The following is a 26,983-nucleotide window of genomic DNA, read 5'->3' as shown; positions in this document are numbered from 1 at the left end:
TTTGTAGGTGTCCCTATTTATTTTTTTATATATTGTTTTGATCCCTCAACATGGCAGGCGTGTTACAATACCACCTGTCATGTTATATATATATTTTTTGTGATTTTTTTTATATATAGGTATATAGGTACATTGGGTGATGCATATTATATATCATTAGTACAATGTTGTGACGTAGTGCATTTTATTCCGGGTTGTCCCAACGTCTTGCAAGCTAAGTGTAACTGCCTAAAATCAGTCATTTACTTGGGACGTATACCCACTGTGCTTAGTGGTAATGTCGCGATTAATAGCCGGTGGGTACCCGAAGATGTTCATGGTATTCTCTCATTGTAAAAGTGTAGGTGTAATTATTTTTTTTATTAATAGCTGTTTTTTTTCTTCTCTCTGTTCCCCTTTAATTTGTAGACGAGGTTTTGACCGTTCGGTTTTTTGCCTCGTATTAACTTAATTTTAGCTTTGATGCGAAGCTGACAAGGTATTAGTTTTACTATGATGTTGGTTTTTTTTTTTTAATTTTTTGTCTGTTAGCACTATTTCTCAGCTCTCAACGAACAGAATTTTTTCAACGATACGTCAGAAGATCACAAATCATATCTAGTCGAAGACATTACCCTCAAAAATTGAAAAAATTTCCCTCGTTCCCGTACATGGGGTAAACCTCCAAAAAAATTACAAATTTAAAAATCGCTAATTTTCGAAATTTTTTTTACTAAAAACTGCCGTAACTTTTTTACAAAAAAATTACTTTTTCAACTTAACTTTTGAAAGTGTTCCAGAAGGTCTGACACTTTTATATATATCTTAAATTAAATGTAATGTAATATACTTTATTATGGAAAAAAAAAATTTAACCTCTGGACTTGTCTTATGGTGAAAATGGCTACTAAATGCTATTTTTGTGTGAAAATTCTTGATTTTATTTTTTACATATTTAACTTTATAATGCTATAACTTATTGAAAAGTGTATTGATCAACACAATTTTTTTATGAGAAATAATATTTTTTATTAATCCCTTTTTCATTCCACATACTTTATCTTAATTAGGATATTAATAAGGAACTAGCAGATTATGTAGCTTTTGGAATAATACACCAATTTTTTAAAATTAAACATTATCTAAAGATTTGCATCGAAGCGTTTTTTTTTTGATAGTGGTTTTAATCACTGTCAGATATCTTTATACTTGATCCAACTTTGCCACGTCCCCTTTTATTTTTCTCCGATCGGCTTGGTTGTGGACCGCCCTGGAACTACCGTTAGGTATTACTTCAGGGTGGCCCACGCCGCCTTTAAAACTCACACCACCACGTTGTGAATCAGCTCTTGATTATTTTCGGGCTGATTCACAACGTGGTGTGGCCTCCCCCGTTCAATGCAAGGAGGGCAAAAATAACTCATAATACATAACATTAAATACAAAATACCTAAGGCGCTGTTTTAGGCCGGCGCCTTAGGTTCTCCTGTACCGAGCGGCACGTCTCAGGCGTTCAGCTTCCTCTTTCTTTTTCAAGATGGATTCGGAGAACGCCTGGACGAGCTTCCACGCCTCCCGGCTCCTCAACATCAGGTCCACCATGGACCCGACTCGGAACGTGGACCCTAGTCGAGACTTCAAAGAGTCCCGTTCCTGGGCCCACGCCTCGCACCGGAAGAGGGTGTGCAAAGCGCTATCAGCCTCTCCCGGGGGATCCGAACAGTGGTCACACGTCGGCAAGGCTGCTTTACGAATACGGTGTAAGTACTTGTTAAAGCAGCCGTGGCCGGACATCACTTGGGTGAGACGATAAGTCATTTCACCGTGAGTCCGGTCCACCCACCGGTCCAGCCGATCGGGTCCTATGAGGGACCTGGTCCACTCGCCTCTCGTCGTTTCCTCCGAGAGGCGAGTCCGCCACCGGAGCATGGTCATCCGCCTGAGCGCTAGCCGGTCCTCGGGTTCGAGGGACCGGTTGCGTTCTCGGTGGAACTCATGCTCGGCGAGCAGATCCACGTCCCCCTTGTGCTGGGTTTTTTTTTTTTTTTTTACTTAATAAATTCCCCTAAATTTAACTTAACCATTATATTTTTTTTTTTGAGTGTTTCATCTTCAATAGACTCGTGTATATTTTTCCTTTCAAAAATCAACTCCCCTAGTTTATAAGATACGGACAACGGCCTTGTATAAGGTCATCCCTCATTATTATGGTTATGTAACAACTGTCACGAGGTTTTGGTGTACATCTACTATCAAGGACTCAACGGGCATCGACTTCAATCTATAATAATTTTCTATTTTTTTTTTTAATTGTTTTAATGTACAAAATTTAATTTCTCTTTAAAATCTTACTGTGGTTCGACAATACATTGTGTCGTCCAGTAGGTTGGCGACCCTTTTCTTGTTAATTTTTCAATGCGCCTTGAAAGTTACAAATTTTTGCGGTCAATTAATTCGATTTTCTTCTTTTTATAATATTTGTAACCTTTCAAGCTTCGATGCGATGCTGACAAGGTATTAGTTTTACTATGATGTTGGTTTTTTTTTTTTTAATTTTTTGTCTTTTACCACTTTTTCTCAGCTCTAAACGAACAGAATTTTTTCAACGATACGTCAAAAAATTACAAATCGTATCTAGTCGAAGACATAACCCTTAAAATTGAAAAAATTTTCCCTCTTTTCCCATAAATGGGGAACCTCCAAAAAATTACAAATTTTAAAATTGCTAATTTTTGAAATTTTTTCAATTTTTTTACTTAAAACTGCCATAATTTTTTCAAAAATGAACAAATCAATATAATTTTTTTTATAGATGTTTGATGTCTTTACTTATCATTTGTTTTTTTTTTTTTATAAATATGACCCTTAACCAGCCCACAGGGGGGAATTAGAATGACATTTTGAAAATGGCTACCGAATGCTATTTTTGTGTGAAATTTCTCGATTTATATTCATTCGACATACTTCATCTTAATCAGGATATAAATAAGGAAATAGGAGATCATGTAGCTTTTGGATAAATTCACCAATTTTTTTAAATTAAACACTATCTACAGATTTGCATCGAAGTGTTTTTTATGATAGTGATTTTAATCACTGTCAGATATCCTAATACTTGATCCAACTATACCACATCACCACTGTACTACGGCCCCCCTGTGTTTGGTTATTTTTTTTTAAACCATAAATTTTCTTCAGGATTAACGTTTCCCATTTTTCTCGTTAACATAGATTCGACATGGTTTTTTCTCTTTAGTTTGTTTAAATTTTGTGTCAGAATATATAATATTTTTTTTTTTCTTCGTACTTATTCTTCCCAACAAGATGTTTCAGTTTTCCTATTTCATTGTAAAGATCTTCTGTACATTGCAAAATTTCTCTGTAAATTTTATCAGCCACATAATTTGGTAAACCAAATGCTATAACGTGTGTCCCAGTATTAATTGATTTTCTTACTTCAAGTAATAATTTTTCTTTTTTTAAATCATACTCAAGCAGTGAACCTGCTTGATATTTAAAGCCATTTTAAAGTTGGCAGACGTATTACAAAAATTTTTCTCCAATGTGTCCCATTTTGACTCTACTGTAAATTTCACTATCATGCATCTGTACCACTCTATACCAGTGCATTTTAAAAGATGTATTAAAATTAAAATTTTCTTTTTGTCTTCATTGTTTTGGAAGCGTTTACATTCCTTATTAAAAGTTTCAATCCACTGGTTCGCACTTGAGCTTCTACCATTGAATTTACCTATCATGAATTTTTTTGCAATTGTTCCTAAATTTTATGTTTCAGATTTAGTTTGTTTATTTTCAAGCAATTTTTCTTATAGTTTTTCCAGCGTTTGATTTGAGCTACTAAATACAGATCCCAGCATTATTTGTTTTTTTCCAATATTTCCTCTAGGTAATTATTATTAAACTGTAAGTTTTGTTTTTTTTCTAAATATATTTTTGACATATCATCCGTCAAGGTTATCCATATTTTCCTGGTTTCATATTTTTTAGTTAATGTTTTTCTTACCTGGGCATAGTTTGAGGTGTTTGTAATTTCTTTGTGTAGATTTGCTGGTTGGTATTCAGGTGGTATTCCAAAAAATTTTCCGTCGGATGTAGCTAATGTAATACATATGATATATGATTTTCTCTAGTCCGTTGGTTTCATGAAAAAATCAAACCTAATTTTTCCATGTTTCATGAAATAATTGCAGTAAAATTTTGTTTATAACAACAATTATTCTTGGATAAATTAAATTAAGGCGTAATTATGTTTCTCTATAAATAAACAAAGTTTATTATTAATATGTACAACTCTTACAATTATTTGTTAACAAAATATTTACAAGGTTTACTTACTTATAAATAAACATAGAAACCATAATTTAAGCCTTTATTTCAAGTGTTTTAAACAAAGGGTTTTTTCTAAAGTTTTAAAACTAAATAAATTGTATAGAAAAGTATTCTAAATTTTATTAAAGAAAAATTGATATTGTTCACAACTGATAACAGTATGATAATAATTCAATATTGTTGATGCTTTGTCGGTAGAGTGGCAAAATACAAGTTAAAGAAAAATGCTCATAAATGTATGACATAATTTTCTTAAATAAATTATAGAGTTGAAGATTTTATTTATATTTTTGGATAAATAGAGAACATTTTTTTGGTGAACAAAAAAAAGGGGGTGGCAAAATTGAGTATACCGAGTGGCATAATTCCTTAATGCAGCCTAATCGTGCCTTATAAATTATCATAGTTAAAGCATATCAGTATATAAAGTTATAACTGACAGTAAAAGCTAGGTATCTATGTATAGTGATGTCATAAAAAATAGAAATATTATACATAGAATAGGTTTGAAAACCACTAATTCAATGTTTATAAATTTTTTTAGATGTCAATATCATTTATCATGATCCAAGTAAGTACTAGACTAAAGAATTATGAATTATACATAAAACAATTACATTTCCAATTTATACAGAAAAAATAAGAATTTTATTAAATACAAACATACATTATATCATACCATTTAATATTTACTGATTGAAGGATGTGTTGTAAATGTAGACTGTATTTACATATAATTAAAAAATAGCCATCTGAGCCAATTATGTTTTAAATCAAAACAATAAATTTTTAGTATATACACCTAGTGCGACATTTATTCGGTGACTGGTATTTTGTCCGTGGAGTTAAATCCGACCATCTGCTTATCTAACAAAAATACTAACAAAACTCTAAGCTATACCGTACCGGTACGCCGTAACGTACCGCCAGCCTTAAAGAATTGTCTTTAAAATTTATTGATAATTTAGTAGTTAACAGTATTTATGTACAAAAAAAAATATATATATACGTTCTTATATATAGTAATAAATAAACAAACAACGCGTTAATAAAATATTATATCGAATTAAATAAAAATATCAAACAAACAATAATTATTATACAAATAAATACATGTATTTCTTACGAATGATTACAAACCTTGCAAAATTAATTTTCTTCGATTGGCAAAGTACACAAAAAACTAACCCCTCATCGAAAACAACCATTCGTGGTTTGAATATCGACTACCCAAATGACGCCGTCCTCCCTGATACTACATTTATGACATAACCATGCTGCCACTTCAAAGGCAGAACCTTCTCGTCTTTGAAAAGCGTAATGGTGCTTAATTTTATCTTAGGTACTTTCTCTCAAGCCCATTTCGTTCTTTTTTGCAACTGTGCTAAACGTTTCCAACACCAGTACTTCTATATACTTTGGGAGTATCCACGTGTCCAACGTGTTAAACGGTTACTAGATATGTTCGTTTGATCCGGTTCAGGTAGGGCAGTTAGAAAAAGACAATGAGGAAATGACCAGGAGTGAGATAAGGCAAGTCGCTTGGATCAAAGGATATACGTGTTAATGGGCGACTATTGGAGCACTCTTCCACTGACATAAATAGCTAAATTGGAGCACTGAGTAAATAGCTACTCACAAAATAAAAATGCAACACCCTAGGCAATAAATATTTTATCGATTTTACTCTAGCCTCCCACACGCCACCATAGTCCTACGAGCGCGCTAGAATAAACTTCCACTCCACACCGTTTTCAGACAACATGTTATTAGTTTTCATTTGATGCTCTTCTGTTTGATTTAATTCATAGTGCACTTTAAGTTGCCGATTTGACCTAAATAAACTTGATGCGTTCTCGGAATAAAAATTTTTACTTTTTCCGCGTCTATCAAAAAACTGATATAAAACACGTAAAAAAGCATCGTTACTTAAATCGCTGACCAACTCAAAATGCACAGCATGTGTTGCAAAACAAATAAATATACACACATAGGCTTTAGTAGGCTTTAGGTGAATTTTTTCCTCAAGCTTGTTTTTAACAAAAATGGATCACAGAAATCTATATCTGTGACTAGTAAAGTTCAGTCCGCAGATAGGCAGTCCCTTGGTGAATTGTCGATGATCAGTTATACCACTTGAAACTTATGATGAAAACAAACAACACATCTATTAACGGCAAAACGTGCGAGATTTCGACCGTTAATAGACCAACAACTTAGTCGAACGGACGCTTATAACGCTTGTGGGCCACTATGCATTAATTTGATATGTGCCTACCAAAAATATTGGTTAACGGACAATGTGACGGTAATATCAAAGGATTCCGTTGAAACACAGAAATATCGTTTGCGTTTTTTAAACGCCTACCCATATGTAGTAAATTACTTTTACGAAATAACTTTTCCTTTTGTAATTAAATTATCTCTCTTAAAAAAGCTTTCCTTTGAATTATTTTAACCAGGCACAACGTCGCCGCATTTCATAGGATGTCTTCTTTCTAATTCAGATACGTGACATACGCGGGACATTATGTCGGCTGAATTATTTTTCCCATAAACATGAAATTAGTCTGATGGATCAGTAAAGTCTTTTATTTCACCAACGAAGTGCGCCGTAAAGGTTTTCCACTAACGTAATAGTATCGATAACTAACGCAATACTACTATTGAATATGATCTGTAAAATATTTATTTTATTATGCGATAAGCTTAAGTACTCTCGTGTATTTTATTCCTGTCACTTAATTTAGACACTGGATGCGGTATGTTTTACCTATCAACCACTTAAATTACCATAATTGTGGTTAATATACTACAAAGTGTTATAATGATTTATATTTAACGATATATTAATTCAAATTAAATTATTAATTCATTTAAAATTAAACTCTATCTATGGTCCGGTAATCATATCTGATAGGTGTGACACCTAGTTAACGGCGACCACTGTACCATAGTTAGTCATTAGACAAGCAACAAAACACGTTGTGTTGTAGGCTGACAAAAGTTCACTTGCAATATTACTAAGGTTATAACATTTAAAAAAAAATACTTTTGAAGTTATATCCATTAGATAATACTAAAAATATTTTATTGTTACTTATTTATTACTTAGATTAGAATATAACATCAGATTATTATAACAAGGAGGGGAAATGGAATTAAGACACATAGAATATGATATTAAAATCTTAATATAACTTCAAGTTAGAGGCTAATTTTTTACTACATAAAACTTTAAAATAAATTTTAAAAAATATTTCTGAGTTTTTACATACAGAAAAAATTTTAATTTGGTGACAATTCGTGGGTTAGTTAACGTTCTTTCCTGATGTCTCTAATCTTGCAGGAGAAAGAAGTAGAGAGTGGACTGTATAAAATAAGTGAAATGTATTCAAAAAATATATAACAATTAACTGTAATTGATCATAATAATTGACCTGTATTTGTATTTACTGAGCACTCTGATTAAATTTTAATTAAAGTTCTACTTAGAGTTATAAGTATTTTCGAAATTTTTTTATTGAGTAGCAGTATACCTTTTACACGTCATTTAACTATGAATTAGACACCAATTTCTAAATAACGTGCCCTTGAAAATATTTTTTTGCAGCAATTCATATAACTTAACTTTCCGATTTGTACACAAAAATCATATTTCATTCCTTGACTTTAAATACCGTACAAAGAAAGTAAGTTCTGAGGGCTATATTTATTTTAACGTCAATTTCATTATATAAACTTTAAGTAAAGCTCTATTTAAAGATGTCAGAATTTCCGAAACTTTTTCAAAATCTAAGAATGAAAAAATGTTATTAATATGCAGAAATCTTCATACAAAAATATTTTTTGGACAGGTTTATTATGGGATATTCCATAAAATTACGTTTAAGCATATACAATTTTGTAAATATAAAATTAATCATGAAATTTAATCTGTTTTAGTTGATGAAATGTTCGAAAATATAGATTGTAAATAATAATTTAATTGACTTATGTGCATTGGTTTATACTAAAAATATTTTATTGTAACTTATTTGTTATTTAGATATCATTACGAATTCAGATTATTATAGTAAGAAGTAAAAATATAAATATATACATTTTTTTTTTTAAATTAATATTACTTCAAGTTAATGGCTACTTTGGCCTTTATAAAACTTAAAAATAAACCGTAGTACAGAGGGTTTGTGGCATAGTGTGGAAGTGGCATAGTTGGGACAAGTATAGATGATATCTGATAGTGATTAAAATCACTATCGTAAGAATCGCTTCGATGCAAATCTGTAGATAGTGTTTAATTTTAAGAATTGGTGGATTATTCCAAAAGCAAAATTAACTCCTATAACTTTCATTATTCCTAGTAGTTCTATGATTAATAAGTATAATATATAAATAAATATCTTATAGCAATTCAACGATTATGAAATTGATATTTAATAATTTAATTTTAATTGTAATTTTTACGGCAAAATTATAAAAAAATTATAAAGTAGTTGTTAGTGTTATGGCAAACATGTATAAAAATTGAAGTGCTTGATACAAAACTTTTTAGAAGATAATTTGTTGTTAATTATGAATAAATGGTATACAAGAAATATTCATCAGAGTCAAAAATATACTTTAAATATTTTGATTGAATGTTAGTATGGTAAAGTAAAGAGTGCTGGGCCCCATCGATTCACCTACTCTCACACTGATCAGTTTGTGGTGAAAAAATGCATTCGGAGGTATTAAATTCTACGTAAACTAACCTAATGCAATGGGAAGGGGAACGACGAAAACATCCTTCATCATGTCAGAAAGAAGGAAGGGTAATAAAAACTTAACCTAATGGAGGAGTTGGGATGAAACCCGACGTAAACTAACACAACTTGCCGCACGCCTATATATTGTATGTAATAAATGGATTATTATGCGGAAAAATAAAATAATTTTCAATGGTAAGTACGCGTTAATCTTTTAACGTACGTATAATACGTGCTGAGTCCACGTGTTTGATGTGCCACACACTCATATGTAAAAACTTACTCCACTGACCCATAAGTACATTGTTATATCGCATATACTGTTAAACAAGCGCCGCTGCCTCATATGTTCACTCTCCGACCGGTTGTAAGCGGTCGCTTAAATCGCTTATTTAATTTCATATGTAACTGTACATGAAAACAATTGCGAAGCTGTCTATGTATTATTAACATCTTAGGTACCACCAGACAGTAATGATCATTGTCGTATACATTTTATTTTTACATAGTATTTTATTATTTAAACTATCCGCTTTCAATTCTGTACTAAATAAATAAAATATAATAAGGTTAAGTATCTTATCCACGATTGACGCTACACCTATACTCCCTTTTATATGCCGATTTCTTATCCTATCTTCTCTAGTAATTCCACTCATCAATCTAAGCATTGTTATCTCTGCTACACACATTCTCTGCTCTACTTTCTTATCAACCGCCCAACACTCTGAATAATACATCATAGCTCACCTTATTACAGTCTTGTAGAATTTATCTTTCAGTCTCATTGGAATTCTTTTATCGTATAAGACACCAGATGCTTCTTTCCACTTCAACCACCCGCACTTAATCCTGTGCTTTACATCCACTTCAATACCACCACTCTTTTGCACAACTGATCCTAAATACCTTGAACTTTCCACCTCTCCAATTACGTCCTCGCCTATTATCACTGGTCTCCTTATTTCACCTACCTAACCTCGTGTTCTCCTTTATCAAATTCGTATTCTATATACTCTGTCTTAATCCTACTTAAACTTAAACCCTTTTTTTCAAGAGCTGATTTCGACACCTCTAGCCTTTGATTAATTTCTTCCCTATTTTCTCCTATTAACACTATATCGTCAGCAAACAACATGCACCACGGTACCTCTCCTTGTATTTCTCTAGTAATTTCATCCATCACTATAGAGATTAAGTAAGGGCTTAAAGCAGAACCCTAGTGCACTTCTACTTTTACCCTAAAACCTTCTGTTACCCCTCCTACACTTTTAACTCTGGTAAGAGTGCCATCATACATATCTTTTATTATATCGATGTACCTTTTCGGCAAACCTTTTCTCATTAATGCTCACTTTAGAACCTCTCTCGGTACTCTATCATACGCTTTCTCCAAATCTATAAATATCATACATACCTTTTTTTTCCCCCTAAACTTTTCTGTTAGTTGCCCCACACAAAATAATGGCTCCATTGTTGACTTACCAGGCATAAATCCAAATTGGTTTTTAGATACCAATGTATCTAATGATTGAGTGATGATCATCATCACTCTACAGTGTCCTATTATCAGCACTTTTTATACACTTCATATAATGATAATCCATCAGTCGATAATGTCATAAATCTCACTGACCCCATCGAGTCTAAACATTGACCACTGTTACCTAACACAATAAGATTTATAATATGTGGACCATAAAATTGTGGTAAAACAAATATTATGTCTAAATTATTAACGGAGAAAAATGATTTGAGGTTTGAGCACCTATACGTTTACACGAAAACCCCGGATCAGCATAAATGTAAATAATTAGTTGAGATTATGGATAATGTGGTAAAATTATCTATGTTTACCAGTAGTGAAGACGTGCCTCCTCTCGAAATATTAGAATGTTTGTATTCGATAATGTAATTTGTGAAAAACAAAATCATATGATATATTATTTTTGTCGAAGACAACACGTTGTTGATGATAATTTTTACCTAACACAGATGTATTTTAGAATTTCTAACAACTGATAAGAGATACAACTAATATGATTATACTGTACAAACAAGATGAATCAAATCTCAAACAAGTTTATGAAGATCATTGTTCCACTGATGTTAATTTTTATGAATTCAAAGCAATGTGTTCACAATGTTGGAACAAAGGACGGTATAGTTTCATTACTATATTCATAGATTATGATCCCAACAATGTTCGATATCGATGTGGGCTTAATGTGTTCATAAAAATATAATTTAGGGCGGAATCGGAATATATGATGAATCAGCGAGGGGCGTATACTTGTATACGCTGAGCATAAGGCCGTCGATATGTGATAGAGTAAAGCCGCTACCTCCCTCCGAGTACGTGTCTTTCTCGGTGAGCATAACCTCAAAATCTTCATCAAATTCATACCCGATATCCTTATCGGATAGTAATGCCCTAGCATGTGCCTTGAAGGCACGGTCTTCGGGCGGTACTTCTGATCGCGGTATATGGTTTGAGGCCTCCAATTTGAGATTATACTTGATCGTACGGTTACCTACGATTTCAGCGAATCTGGCGACCAGTTTGGATTTAACAGCACGCGGAAAATCTCGATAGCTTGCGAAATGTTTCACGTTTTTCCGGTAAAACCAAACGTCTCCCCGCTCTAATGCGGAATCGATCTCAGTGAAATCACGGGTATCTATCAATTGCATACGTAATCTTTTTAACCTAACCTCGCTGATGTATGCTTAGCCACCTGATGTGATAAATCAGATGTAAGCGAAGTAGCTTTAATCGAAAATAAAATAAATTATTTATGTATTGAAATAATAGGCTAAAGTATAAAGATATTGGTAGGAGTATAGTTATTGACACTTTTTTAACTAATTTAGTTATAAGGGATGATGTTTTGATTTAATAAATTCATTTGTTTATTTGTTATTCTAAAAACTAGGCAGATTACCAGAGAAATATGCTTACCTAAGTATATATATATATTGATTTTTCACGAATTCTGATAGGTGTATATAAATTTCTAATAATATCTTTACTTATAAAATTAAGTGAACAAATTTTATTTGTATAATTAAATAAATATATAAATTAAAAGTTGAATATTTTCATTAAAGGAGTAAATACTGTATACATTACAATATTATATTTAAAATAAATATAACTAAATCTAGAATATATTTATAAATAAATTCTAACTATTTGCCTGGACTCAACTTAAGATTACTTTATAAATAATAAAAAATAACAATTTAACAAATGAAACACGAAATTAACAAATTAAAAATAAATCATAAATTAAAATTAAATTAATATAGTAAAATTCAGTATAAAATTTAATTAATTATTTTTAATAATTTAATGAATTTAAAAATTAAAAAGACGTAAAAAGTAAATTTATTAAAATAAAAAAAGTTTATAATTGGAGAAATCTACATACCTCGTGTAAAAGACGATTGAGGTTGCTAGTACGTGGTTTTATTTATACGTCTAAATTATTAATTTTACTAATAATAAATTTTTAGTTTTCAAAAAGACAACTGCACGTCATTGATAATTTAAAACAAATGCGACAGGATAAGAAATGTTGAACCGGTTATATAGTAAAGTATAAAATGCGTAGGCGTGAAACACCACCAGTGGTATCATTTTTCTCATAAAATACGTACGACAGTTATTGTTACTTTACGATGGTACCTTTTATGTTGGAAATATGCTTACTTAAGCGTCTTGTAACTGATGATAGTAATGTTATCATAAAAATGTTTAAAATGTACATAAATTCAATTTAACGTTTCATTTTAGAACCGCATTTGGATACAACTATTCCCTACCTGATTGTTGGTGAGTGGGTGAAGCAACGGCGCTTGTTTAACAGTATAAGCGATATAGTAATGTACTTATGGGTCAATGGAGTAAACTTTTGCATATTTGCGGCCCATCAAACACACAGACTCAACACTGTACTATACGTACGTTCAAGGTTTAACGTGTAACTACCCAGAAAAATTATTTTATTTTTCTGCATAATAATCCATTTATTACATACAATCTATAGGCGTGTGGCAAGTTGTGTGAGTTTACGTCGGGTATTATCCTCACCCTACCCATAAAGTTAATTTTTGTTTTCATTACCTCCTCCCTCTTTAGGACTCCATAGTTAGATTACGTAGGATTTAATACTCCCCGAAAACACTCCTTTGACACAAAACCGTGCGTTGGTCGAGTGGGTGAGGTGGGGGTAGTTACCTCTAATTTACCCTATTAATGATATTTATTATGATTCATCTTGAATTTTTTTACACCTCAAAAAATTGTTAAGAAAAAAAATGCAGAAAAAGTTATTTCGCCCGACGGAATTCGAACATTGTACCCCGAGCGTATAAGACTGTAAAATATACAATACAAGCTCCATACAAAACAAATAGATAAAAATAACTATATAAGCTAATTAAATATTTCTCAATTTTCTGAAAATTTTGCCTCCTCTTTTTTTACTTTGAGGAGGTAAAATAATAAAATATGTTTAAATTTATATTTAATGTAAGTTAGATTCATATAAATTTAAAAAAAATTGTTGAACTTATTATTATGGTAAACCCTTATAAGGTATTTTAAAGTAAACAAAAAAAAAATTGAACATAAAAAAAATGTTTTTTTAACTTCGGCAGTCATTTGCACGTAGAATATAAGGAGTCGGGAATTTTTTTTTTAACTTACAGTACATAACATAACCTTTAATTTAATATATGTTTAAAAGACGCAGTATTTCCGGAATATTATCAAAATTTAAGTGGAAAAAATTGACCTTTGTGTAAAAGTTGCTATATTGAATACCCTCTTCTGGCCAAGTAAAGGAACAGAATTTCAAAAAAATTATATGAAATAAAAGGGAAATACCTAAGATTTCTATTTAAAAAAGAATGATTTTGATTTGTAAATTTTTGAAAAAGTTATGATAATTTTAGGAAAAAAAGTGAGAAAAAGTAAAAAAATACTGATATTTGAAATTGAGAGCTGAGAAAAAAGTAAAATTATATCTTTACAGCTTCACAAGGAAGCTAAAAATATTTCCAAATTGTCACGTACTATATGTTTAGAACTTTTTAAGGCATACTATGTAAAAGAAAATTTTGATGAATAGTAATAAAAATAATTATTTATATACCTCTATTTGTGTTTCACGGTTCTCTTCATTTGACTTTATAATAGACACGAATTTGTAAAAAATTTTTCAAGGAAGAAATTTTTTTGTAACAATTTAAATAACATAACTTTACGATTTGTATATAAAAATTGTATTTTATTCCTTAACTTTAATGACTGTAAAAATAAATTAAAAAAATTAATTCAATGTGCAGTTTATTGTATACAATTTAATAAAGACTCTATTTTAGCATTTCTGAAACATAATTCAAATCTGCGAAAGAAAAAATGTTATTAATGTGCATAAATCTTCCTTCAAAAATTACGTTTAATCATAGAAAATATTATACATATAATGTAAATTTTTTTTTTTATTAAGTAACTTGCACTCAGGTGACATAAGTAAATATTAATTTGGTTAACTTATTTTGAAGTTAATTCATTTATCCATTTATTCAGTGGATATTACTAAAATATTTTATTTTAACTTGTTTGATATTTAGATAACAATAGGACTTTTCAAGAAACAAGTAAGAACTTAAGAGGCAATATTGGACTATTTATATAAGATAATTTTTTAGGCCTACATAATAAGTGTCGTGTATCTTTATTGGCAGCTGTACGGTCGCCAAGATTTTTTATCGAGTAGTAGTATATCTTTTCCACGTCATTTAACTATAGATAAAACACTAATTTATAAAATATGTCATTGAAAATTTTTTTTTTAAACAATTCATATAACTTAAGATCCGATTTATACACAAAAATCGTATTTCATTTCTTAATTTTAAAGACGATACAAAGAAAGTTAGTTTTGAGGGAAATATTTATTTCAACGTTACGTTTATTATATAAACTTAAAGTAAAGATCTATTTAAAGATATCAGAATTTCCGAACCTTTTTTGATATCAAAGAATGAAACATGTTATTAATATGCAGAAATCTTCATACAAAAATTACTGTTTGTCCAAGTTTATCGTGAGATATTCAATAAAATTACGTTTAAGCATATACAATTTTGTAAATATAAAATTAATCATAAATTGTAATTTTTTTAGTTAATGAATTAGTCGAAGAATTGAATAGTAAATAATAATTTAATTGTTTTATATGCATTGAATAATTCTAAAAATATTTTATTTTAACTTATTTGTTATTTAGTTAACAATAGGACTTCAGATAATACTGGTAAGAGGGTAAAATGGAATTAACATATATAGAATATGTTATTTAGATCTCAATATGACTTCATATTAGAGGCTAATTTTTCATATGTAAAATTTAAAATTAAAAACGATTGCGTTATCGTGAACTATCCATATCATTGATTAATTACACATCTATAGCACACGTCGTACATAATTTTGACAATTTAGTTTTTATCATACACGATCCCAGGAAACGATGTGTTGGATGCAATCGATTATGCTGATATATAGCGTTTTTATTGGTTGAAATATACATAGTAATTAAATTTTTTAACAATCATAAAATAAATATATGTAAATCATTAAACATAGATTGTTGTACACATTAATTGCATTTTATGATATGAAGTGAGGTTTTAATAATTTTAACTCTATGTAGTTATTTTTTCGTCGAATTTTCATTTAATTATTTATTTTAATACTATACTAAGAATCTTTAATAGGAATTTTACATAAAATGTGGAAGTACAGTACAAGACTAAACTATTGGTCTCTAAATATTTTTATAAATTATTTTAAATAGAAGGCAGTGATAGATAAATTTATTTGTTTTTTGTTTTACTATATCATCTAATAGTCCATAAATAATAAAATATATTATTATGGATTATTAGATGTACATAAATGCTTATTAAACCGTTTCAAATATCTAATTTATTTTATAATAGTACCCCGTTAGATTTACGTATGTATAAATAATAACTAATTATTAAAATTGAATTGCCCAGATTTGAGTTTTTAATAGCTTTTTTATATTAATTATGCTCAATAGCTTTTAAATTGAAATATCATATATCAAATTTCCAAACCGTTATTATTAAATATTTAATATTTTTCGAGAGGCTAAAAAGCACTATATCTACAAGTATAAATAACAAAAAATTGTTTGCCAGTAATCTGTTTACCGCGGCCTATTTATATGTATTTAGAGGTTATAGTGATCTGATAACAAAGAATTCGATTTACGATATAGCAAGTACAGTAATAATTGAACACAAATTTTAATGTTATTTACGTCAAAGGCGTTTCAGTATTTTATTAGAACGACAAAATGATAAAATAAAAATTATTAATAATTAATAATAAATGTTCATGAGATTGTGACGGCGGTAACATAACAAAAACGTAAAGAACGACGTAAAGAAGAAGGCGAGAGATCAAACGTCAACCGTCATCGGTCAACTAGTTGTTGGTGGTAGACCATCGTTGTCAACATTTAATATAGCACAGACCGCGTAATTTTCTTCAAATCACTGTATAGGACCGTACGAACAAAAAATATCACATTATTACTGGTTGTAGCCATTATATTTTATTAATTTTTTTTTTTTTACAACCGTTTGGTTGGTTAATACCAATTGGATTGGTATGTCCTGGGGAAATTTAAGTGCAGTGGTTTCCCGTTGCCTTCTGCATTTTATTAAATATAATATTTATAATTTTAACTTAAATGATACCTATTATCAATGTAACTGGATCAAAAATAACATGAATAATTATTATTAATAAAAATAAATAACATTTCATATTCTTTAACTCAATTGCTCAATAATTCATTAATCTAATGAGGTAAGGGCATGTATGTTACAAATAATAAATAACAGAAAATTTTTGTGTAATTTATTCTGAGCAATTTAATAGTATAACCAATTACCGTATTTTTCCATGATTTTGATATTCCGACCGTGTACCGTACAAAAAGTCAAATTACCGTATGACCCAGACTGGAATCGTATGGTTGGCATAGCTGTGGTGGACATTTATGTTAAAATATACAATTAAAAAGGTACACGAGTAGTATTTCATATCACAAATTCACGATGAATACCTACGACACATAAATTTACAGACAATAACTCACGCGATATACAATAGTAACATGGTTGACTAGGTAAGATGGTGGCTGGAAGCAGTTACATGTATTTAATGTCCACATGTTTTTTTTAATTACTATCTTATCTTAGTTAGTGTTTTACCGGCATATTGATAAGTACCGTTAGTAATAAAAAAAGAACGACATATTATTCGTTATTTTGTTATTGCTACAAAGGTAGCATTTTGGAAATAATTATGGATATTGGGTATTCGTAATCATAATAATACATAATAATCCTAGTTAAGAATTTAAAATTGAGTTTGTTCAACATAAACGATTACTCTGTTTAAACGTTATAAAATTAATTTGTAGTATAATAACTAAGTATAATGTTTTAGGTTTAACTTGTTATCATTGCTATTTTAAAGACAGCACAAGATTTTACATTGTTCTATACAAAATTTTATATTTAAGTTATAATAGTTATTTTTTTAAGTTAAAATATTTAAAAGTAACATATTGTATTTCTTAGGAACATCAATTATCACATTTGAAGTATCTAACGATTGTGAGTAAAATAGCACATATTTATATTCTATAACATGTTTAAATTAGGTAAATATTTTTGTCAGGTTTATCATGAGATATTCAATAAAATTACGTTTATACATTTACGTTTATACAACAAAGTTTGAATATATAAGTTCTTACTTATAAAATTAAACATATAATGTATTTTTTATAGTAAATATCTTTGCCGAAGCTATGAGAAGTAAATAATAATTTTATTTCTATCCACTAAAATACTAAATTACTAAAAATTGTTATTTTAACTCTTTTATAATTTAGATATCAATAGGAATTCACCTTATAATGGTAAGAAGAGGAAATGGAATTAATATACATGTAGTTTTAAGTTATCGGCTAATTATTTTTAGACATTTTTTTGTTTAAAAAATGTTTAATTTTATGGCCTATTTTCTCATAGTGGAACAATAATTCTTCATTGGATTTTCATACTATACTACCAAAAGAAAGTTCATTGTCTAAAAAATTAACATGAAATGTATTTGTTTTTAGCTTATAACTTCACTGAACTTATAAGAAGTAAATAATAATTTAATTGATTTATATACACTAAATTATAGTATAAGTATATTATTTTAACTGATTTCTTATTTAGTTATCAATGCGATTCAAGATAATATGGGTAAGAGACGAAAATGGATTTAACATACATATAATTTGTTATTTAGATCTCAATATGACTTCATATTAGAGGCTAATTTTTGTTATGTAAAATTTGAAAATAACATATGTTATGTTATAAAAAGTATTGTTTTACGATATTAATAAATATCGCATTTTTATTCATTTTTATTTAACCTGTTTTATGTATACAGAATAGGTTTAAAAATAGCTTATTCAATGTTTAAATACATGTTTAGATGACTATTCTCCAGTTTTGAGTAAGTATTTAACTAAAGAACTTTAAAGTGAATATAATACATTTTTTAAAATTCTTTAATTCAATTTTCAAAAATGTTCCTGGGTGTTGGAGAAATTTCATCGTATGGAATATTAAAGCTTTTTGATTGTATTTAAATTATTTTGATTGATTAAAAAAGAAAAGTTTTCCCGCAATATTTTTTTTTAGTTAATTGATTTTAAAACCAATAGTTTTATATTTTTTTGTAAAAAGTCATTAATTTTTTTATTTCCTATATCTCATTCAAAAACACTGATTATAATGCATTGTTAATATACTAGAGACATCAAACTTCTTTTGGTGTGCTATTCATGAAGATCTAATGAAAAACCTTAGCATAGAAAGCAGTGGTACGAATAAAGCTAAAATGCAGGGGGTGCTAAAATTATAAAGGCTTACAAATCTATACAATATAAACAACCACATTATTATAGATAGCTATATAATTATATAATGCCTGTATTAATGATCACGGTTTATAGATTGTTGTATATCCTAATGACTATGGATTATTGGTTGCTTAATATTGAAATGTCCGAATATATGCAAAATAACGATTATATTTGTTGAAAATAATTTTTTGGTTTACGTTGGTGATCTCTTTTAAACTCGCCCCGTACTTAATAAGAATTGGAACATTGGTCAAAAAGTTGATATCAATTAGTTATTTTTTTATTTATTTAATTTCTTAAGTCAATTGTAAAAACATTTATTACTATGTTCTAGCACTTATATTATACACGTTGTATTTTTATTTACTTAATTCGTATTACATATTAATTAGCATAGAGGAAGATGCTGATATGCTAATTCTACTCGTTGGTATCCCGGAGCTACTGACATCGAACTAATGTATTACAGGCTTAGTTTTCGATACTATCAATTTGTCTTATTTATATTATTAATATCTTAACTTATTTTATTCAACAACTCGTCTGTCGCCAATTTTTATCATGGCCAAACAACTAACGTCTTATTTGAATGTACATACTAACCAAGTATTATACTTGGTTAGCAGGTTATAATAATAATAATAATTATTATAATAATAGGAATCAAGTCAGACATTATGTAAATCATATGACTTAATTTACTGAAAGTTTAAAATGTAACTTTTGTTGGATACACATCAATCGAATATGCTATCAAGAAAATGTGTTTTTGATTATTCATGTTATCGTTGTGTTACATTGAGTTGTTGTCGGTTTTCTCTCTATGTCACCGTTGTCGCCGCCATCTTAACGCTTCTTTTGCTATAAGCTCTATGGCGTTTGCGAGCCAGTAGTTTTTTTTGTATTCGTTTTTACTGTAAAAAGAAAATATCACCTTTGCAAATGTCGAACCCTGTGTGATCAGTTTATCGCCGTTGGATCTACATATTTTTTTAGATATATCACAATACCGTTCACAGCACATTGTACACGTTGGTCAGCTTCTTGCATTCGACTTCAATTGATCCTTTCAATATTCAACATTATCATCAGCTGTTCCAATTAGCCGATAAGTATAATGCTTGTTCATCTTTCTAAAACTCACTTGTATAATTATTATTTGTTTATATCAGCGCCTTTTTGGCATTAGTATTAAGTGTCCCCCTATCTACATTGGTGTATATACAATTTTATATTTCTTGTATAATACATTTAATTTTTATAATTATTTCTTGTAAAATTCATTCTACATTCAAACATACAGTCCATTCACCTTATTCCTTATCCTAGACATAGCTAAAAACTTCACGGCCATATTCTCATTGTGGAATAATATTGAATTGTTATACTAAGCATACCAAAGGAAAATTTATTGTCCTTAGGTTATTCGGTTAAAATTTTATTAAGATCAGTAATTTAAAAATAAAGTTAATGCAATTTTAAATAAAAAAAAAAAATTGAAAATACCTTTTTTTACAGTATCAAACTTTTGAGATATTTTATATAATGTTTAAAATTGAGTGGAGTTTTCAAATATTTGGTGCTGATAAGTTAAACTAGATTACGAATGTTATTTTGAAGCATAACTATCAAAATCAGTCTAGATTTGCATGGACAAATATTAAAAATAATCACATGGTTGTAAAACCAATAAATTTTTATTTTTTGTTTGCCTACGATAATACTATTCATTTAGGGCAGGTCTAGCTTAAGGATGTCAGTATTTTCAATAATATATCAAAATTTAAGAATGAAAAACGTTATTAAAATATAAAATTAAACGTTTAATGTATTTTTTTTTTAGTTAATACCTTGGCCGAAGCTATGAGAAGTAAATAATAATTTGATTTATAACTATTACTATAAGTATATTGTTTTAACTTATTTGTTATTTAGATATCAATACGACTTCAGAAAATACTGGTAAGATTGGAAAATGGAATTTACATACATACAAATTAATTGTTATTCAGATCTTAATATAACCTCAAGTTAGAGGCTAATTTTCCCTACGTAAAATTTGAAAATAACATATTTATGTTTTAATATGTATTGTTTTAGGTTATTAATTAATATAGCATTTAAAATAAACCTATTCTATGTAAACAGAATAGGTTTAAAAATAGATTATTCAGCGTTTTTTCGTTTAAATGACAATTCTCGAATTACGAGTATGTATTTAAATAAAAAATTTTAAGTTGTATAATATACAACTTATGTATATAATGTTTTTTTCAATTTCTACGGAAAAAGTGAGAAATTAAATATATAAAAACACACATTATTACATGGCATTTAAGATTTATTCATTTATGATGATGATATTAATTGATAATTGTTGTAAAAATTTTTACGAATACTTTTGTTGTCATTCCCTGAATTTCAAAAAATATTTACTTTAATTTTTTATTATTTAGAAAACAAAATGCAATTTACATAAACATAGAATAGGTTACAATATCGCTCACTTAATGTTTTTTTATTTATTTAGATAACAATACGGCTCCTCAAGAAACAAGTAAGTGTATATTATACAATATTGGGATCTTTATCTAATAGAATATTCAATAATGATATTAAATTTATTTTGAAAACTATTGAAAATAATGTTGATTGAACTGAACTAATAGATCAAACACTACTTAATGTTTTAGTTCAATTTTTCTATTATTTTACATTTCTTTGAGTCAATAAAATCATAATATACATGCTCTTATCAATACGATAATTTCTTAACCTAACAAATTAGACAACGTTGATTTTTATTTGATACACTATATACACAGTGAATTAAATAAGGTCTTAGTCTGTTAAGGTCTCAGATACATTTAAGACCTTAAGTTGTTAATCATTTTTTTTTCCATATTACATAATATTTTATTCAGATGATAGATAATTGTTTTTTATAGTAACAATATATTTTTTATTTATATTATTATTATTTATCACGTGTACTACTGGCCCACAAAGGCATTATTTATTATTATTGGCATTATTTCTTACTAAAAAACTATAAATAGTACATTAGACTTTTATTATTGAATTGGTATGGTACAAATAAATATTTTTGTCAAAAAGTCTATTGGGAAAATATTCATAGCTTCATGCAATTAAATAAAATGTTTAACTATTAATTGGATTATTTATACAATTTTACATTGAAGCAATTAATGTTTTGTTTCGTATATATTTATTAAATTTATTTTTTCTTTACTATAGTTATAATTATTAATATTTTTGTATTAAAATAACAGTGTAAATTTATATTATGTTGTCTGATTAGGTGAAGAATAAGAAATACAACCCAAAAAGCAAATTCTAATTGATAATATTTAATAATTATTCTACAAAATCATTATTTTGTAAAACTTACTTGTAAAATAAGATTATTTTCAACCACTTTAAAATTTTTATGATATAAATATTTATAAAAATTATTGTAAAATTATTTATTTAATTACAATGTAAAATTAAAATGTTTAACAAGAATTTCATTAAAATATATCAACAAAAATATTTTGAAACTATTAATTTCATAATAATGTGTGAATAAATAAAAAAAAGAACGTTTAAATAATGTGATTACAGAAATAATTTTGTAAAATGATATATAATATCATTAAGTATGATATATGTAATAAAGAAAAATGATTAGCAGTGGGTATTGGTATGAGGTATGTACATTAAAATATAAAAAGGGTAAAGATGGTGTGTTATCTCGGGGTCGAACTATATTTAGTCATCAATTAATAAAATTTGCCTACCTCACTTATTATTATTCTTGTTAATTACGTGAATTTTTAAGAAGTAAAGCATGAAAATAAATATTTGCACTAACCTTTATATCCTTTTGTAGTTGACTAAGTTAATCTAATATCTAATAAACAAATTAAGTTTTATTAAAAATTCAAATGCCATTTATTATTGAATTAAAAACTCAAACATTTTATTAAATTAAAAATATGTGTCACCATTTAAAAAAACAAAGTTGACACCCTTACCAGGCATAAGGGATGAACTTAAAAAGTATTACATAGTTAATAATTCAAGAATAATGTGTAACTAAAGATAGTAATAAAAAAAAATTTTAAACTATTATTATTCTGTAAGTAATTGAGCGGGTTATGATAAAAAAATCACCCTATATAATATCATTAAGTATGATATATGTATATAGTGTCTTGCGTTTATTTCGATTAAATAGCTTTTGTGTGCATATTGGATTTAAGAAAAGATTTTCTATAATGGGACCTGCGTCTATTATGATTTGTTCCTCTTTTTTTATATTTTTTTTTCTTCTTCTTTTTTAGTATTCAATCTTGAGATTGGTTTGTAGCAATTCTCCACTCTTCCCTGTCTTCCCTTACATTCCTCTTTGTCTATTCATAAGAAATATACCCTTGGTACTCTATTATTTGTTGCATATATTCCATTTGTGGTCTTCCCCTAGCATTTTTTCCTTCCACGCAGCCTTCTATAATCAATCCTAACAACTCACCATGTCTCAATACATGTCCAATCCATTAATTTCTCCTTTTCTTAATAATGCTCCATAAAGATCTTCTCTCGGAAATTTTTTCTAATACTTCCGCTTTTGTTACCCTGCCGTCCAACTTATTTTGAGCATTCTTCTGAAACACCAAATCTCGAAAGCTTCTATTTTCCTCTGCTCTTCTTTGGCAATCGTCTACGTTTCGCTGCCATACAGCATTATACTCCATACGTATGTCTTCAGGAGATTTATTCTGGTGCGTATGCAAATATTTTTTTGAAGTAAAAAATCCTCACTTTTTGTTAAATGCTATCTTAGCTTGGCATATTCGCTTTACTATTTCTTTTTTACTTCTGCCATCCTTACCTACTATGCTTCCCAAGTATGCGAACTCTTCTACTCGCTTTATTTCTTGGTTAATTTGCAGATGTATTATTATCGTAATATTATTGCTTCTGCTGCATACGAGAACTTTGGTCTTTTCGTATTTATTTTCATGCTCAGTTCATTGAGCAGAGTCTTTTTCATTTACATCAACATCCTTTGCAATTCTTCTTCATTTTCAGTTATGACTGCTATATCGTCTGCGAACCGTAGCAAATCGATTTTCCTGCCATTTATCTTTATACCCAAATGTATTTTTTCTCTTAATATGTCAATTAACTCCTGGATGTATGCTTTGAATATGCTTGGCGAGAGAGTACGACCCTGCCCTACTCCTTTTCTTATGCATGCTTCTTCCTCAGTTTCACCAGATCGTATAACAGCTGTTTCCTTTTGGTATAGTTTAAAGAGTAGCCTCCTTTCAGCGTAATATATATCCGCTTTTTTAAGCATCTTGAACATTATTGCCCAGTTGACATTGTCGAACGCTTTTTCTATAACCATAGCTATGTATGTAGGCTTATCATTTCTAATACTTTTCTCGATAATTCTTTTTAAAGCCAGTATTGCTTCCCTTTTACCCATGTTTTTTCTGAACTCAAACTGGTCTTCTTCTTATTCTTCTTCCTCGCCTTAATCCCAACTACTTCGGACCCTTATCCCAAACTTCCACTTGACACGATCTCCCACATCATCTACGCTCACAATAGCTGTCCTCATATCGCATTCAATAGCATTCCTCCGTTTCTTTTTTGGTCTTCCTCTACCTTTTCTTCTTTCAACATTCATTTCTATAACTGTTCTTACATTTTCCGATTCTTCTCTCCTCATTACATGACCAAACAATCTAAGTCTATTTTCTCTTATCTTATCCACGATTGACGCTACACCTATACTCCCTCTTATATGCTCGTTTCTTATTCTGTCTTTTTTATTCACTCCACTCATCCATCTAAGTATTCTCATCTCTGCTTTACTTTCTTATAAACCACCCAACGCTCTGAACCAAACACCATAGCTGGTCTTATTACAGTCTTATAGAATTTATCTTTCAGCCTCATTGAAATTCTTTTATTGCATTAGACGCCAGATGCTTCTATCCACTTCAACCACCCGCACTTAATCCTGTGCTTTACATCCACTTCAATACCACCACTCTTTTGCACAATTGATCCTAATACTTAAAACTCTACACTTCTCCAATAACGTCCTCGCCTATTGTCACTGATTTCTTCATTTCACCTACCTCGTGTTCTCCTTAGTCAAATTCGTATTCTATATACTCTGTCTTACTCTTTTTTATTCTTAAACCATTTTCTTCAAGAGTTGATCTCCACATCTCTAACCTTTGATTAAATTCCTCAATATTTTCTCCAACCTTCTGTTACTCCTCCCACATTTTTTACTCTAGTACAAATGCTATCATACATATCCTCTATTATATTAATGTACCTTTTCGGCAAACCTTTTCTCATTAATGCTCACTTTGAAACCTCTCTAATTACTCTGTCATACGATTTCTCCAAATCTATAAATACCATACACAGTTTTTTCTTCCTTTCCCTAAACTTTTCTATTAGTTGCCTGACACAAAATAATGGCTCCATTGTTGATTTACAAGGCATAAATCAAAACTGGTTTTTAGATACCGATGTTTCATTTCTTACTCTCTTATCATTTACCNCTCGTTTCTTATTCTCTTATTTATTACCTTTTCCCAAATTTTCATACTATGACTCATAAGCTTTATACCTCTATAATTTTCACACTTCTGTATGTCTCATTTACCTTTAAATATCGGAACTACAGTACTACTCCTCCATTCATTTGGTATTTTCTTTAAAAGTTCCTTCAACCACCTTATGCTAACACTGCATAACATTTTCCATACTTCTAATCATCATACCTTTTAAACTTTGCCTTACTTACTGCACACTTAGCTTCTTTGCACAAGCATTTATAATACATCCAGTTTTCTTTCATTTTGCTCTTCTGCCATACTTTGAATTGCTTTTTCTTACTTTCTATGATTTTTTGAATGTCCTCATTCCACCACCAATATCCATAGCAATATTCTTTACACAACTAGAAAATCTATTCCACACATCATTTATGTCTCCCTTAACATTCCACACCGTCCTCTCATTTACCGTTTTTATAAACTCTTTATCATTTTCCCCTTTCAATTTCCATTACCGGATCTTCGATTTTTTCCCCATGTTTCTTTTATTTTTGTTTATTCTCTTTCCGATACACCCACAACTCCATTTTCATCAGTCTATGTTGTGTACGCTCTCTCTATACCACATAAAATAATCGATCTGTGATCTATTTCTCCCACTCTTATAATTGTGATTAGTGCCCAGATTATTGTTAATATATTAAAAATAAAAATCATTATTATTATGAAAAATTATTTTTTGTACTGCAATATGTGATTTATGTATAATTAATAGTTTTTTACTAATTTGTAATTATCACGAAAACTAGAGGTGATAAAAAAAACTAATTGCAAATTTGAACTAAAGCAAAAGTTTAGGGTGAAGTGAGTAAGTTGACGTTTGGATAAATGATCTATTTTGATTTAAAAAAATGTAGTAATGATTGTGAACTTATAGCAGTATTTTAAAATATATTAGCTAAATTAATGCATATTTTGTTTTATTACAATAGCTAAAATAAAAGTTCAACAATGAAGAGTATTTGAAATTTTTAATTTAATTCATATTATAGGATTACTATGGGTGATTTTTTAATAAAAAATGTGTAAAGTTGGTTTTTTCGTTATTTGTATATGAAATTTCTATATGTAAAATAATTTTCTTATACTTAGTTACTGGAAAAAATATAAGAGATAATTCTCTCTTAATTGAAGAGTACATAGATAATTTATTTTTTAAGCATTAATTAAATTTAGGTATGTCAAATTGTCCCATTAAAAAGTC

General features: G+C 28.9%; 1 protein-coding gene across 4 annotated transcripts in view; it reads left to right on the top strand.

Moving 5' to 3' along the window:
- LOC126894276 (uncharacterized) overlaps positions 1-26,983 on the top strand; it is a 121,143-nt gene that overhangs the window by 35,917 nt on the left and 58,243 nt on the right. For 3 of the 4 annotated variants that reach the window (XM_050665173.1, XM_050665171.1, XM_050665170.1), the window contains 13 exons: positions 4,874-4,900; positions 8,275-8,301; positions 8,378-8,404; positions 14,721-14,747; positions 15,277-15,303; positions 15,380-15,406; positions 17,775-17,810; positions 17,988-18,014; positions 18,092-18,118; positions 18,323-18,349; positions 18,426-18,452; positions 18,691-18,711; positions 20,967-20,993. In XM_050665173.1, the coding sequence (XP_050521130.1) occupies positions 4,874-4,900; positions 8,275-8,301; positions 8,378-8,404; positions 14,721-14,747; positions 15,277-15,303; positions 15,380-15,406; positions 17,775-17,810; positions 17,988-18,014; positions 18,092-18,118; positions 18,323-18,349; positions 18,426-18,452; positions 18,691-18,711; positions 20,967-20,993 (354 nt within the window). The remainder of the gene's footprint in view (positions 1-4,873; positions 4,901-8,274; positions 8,302-8,377; positions 8,405-14,720; positions 14,748-15,276; positions 15,304-15,379; positions 15,407-17,774; positions 17,811-17,987; positions 18,015-18,091; positions 18,119-18,322; positions 18,350-18,425; positions 18,453-18,690; positions 18,712-20,966; positions 20,994-26,983) is intronic. The other variant, XM_050665172.1, reaches the window with a different exon arrangement.

Source organism: Daktulosphaira vitifoliae, unplaced genomic scaffold (assembly GCF_025091365.1).
Source record: "Daktulosphaira vitifoliae isolate Bord-2020 unplaced genomic scaffold, ASM2509136v1 Scaffold_1, whole genome shotgun sequence".
NCBI classification, from domain to species: domain Eukaryota; kingdom Metazoa; phylum Arthropoda; class Insecta; order Hemiptera; family Phylloxeridae; genus Daktulosphaira; species Daktulosphaira vitifoliae.
This window is presented reverse-complemented; position numbering and strand designations above follow the sequence as displayed.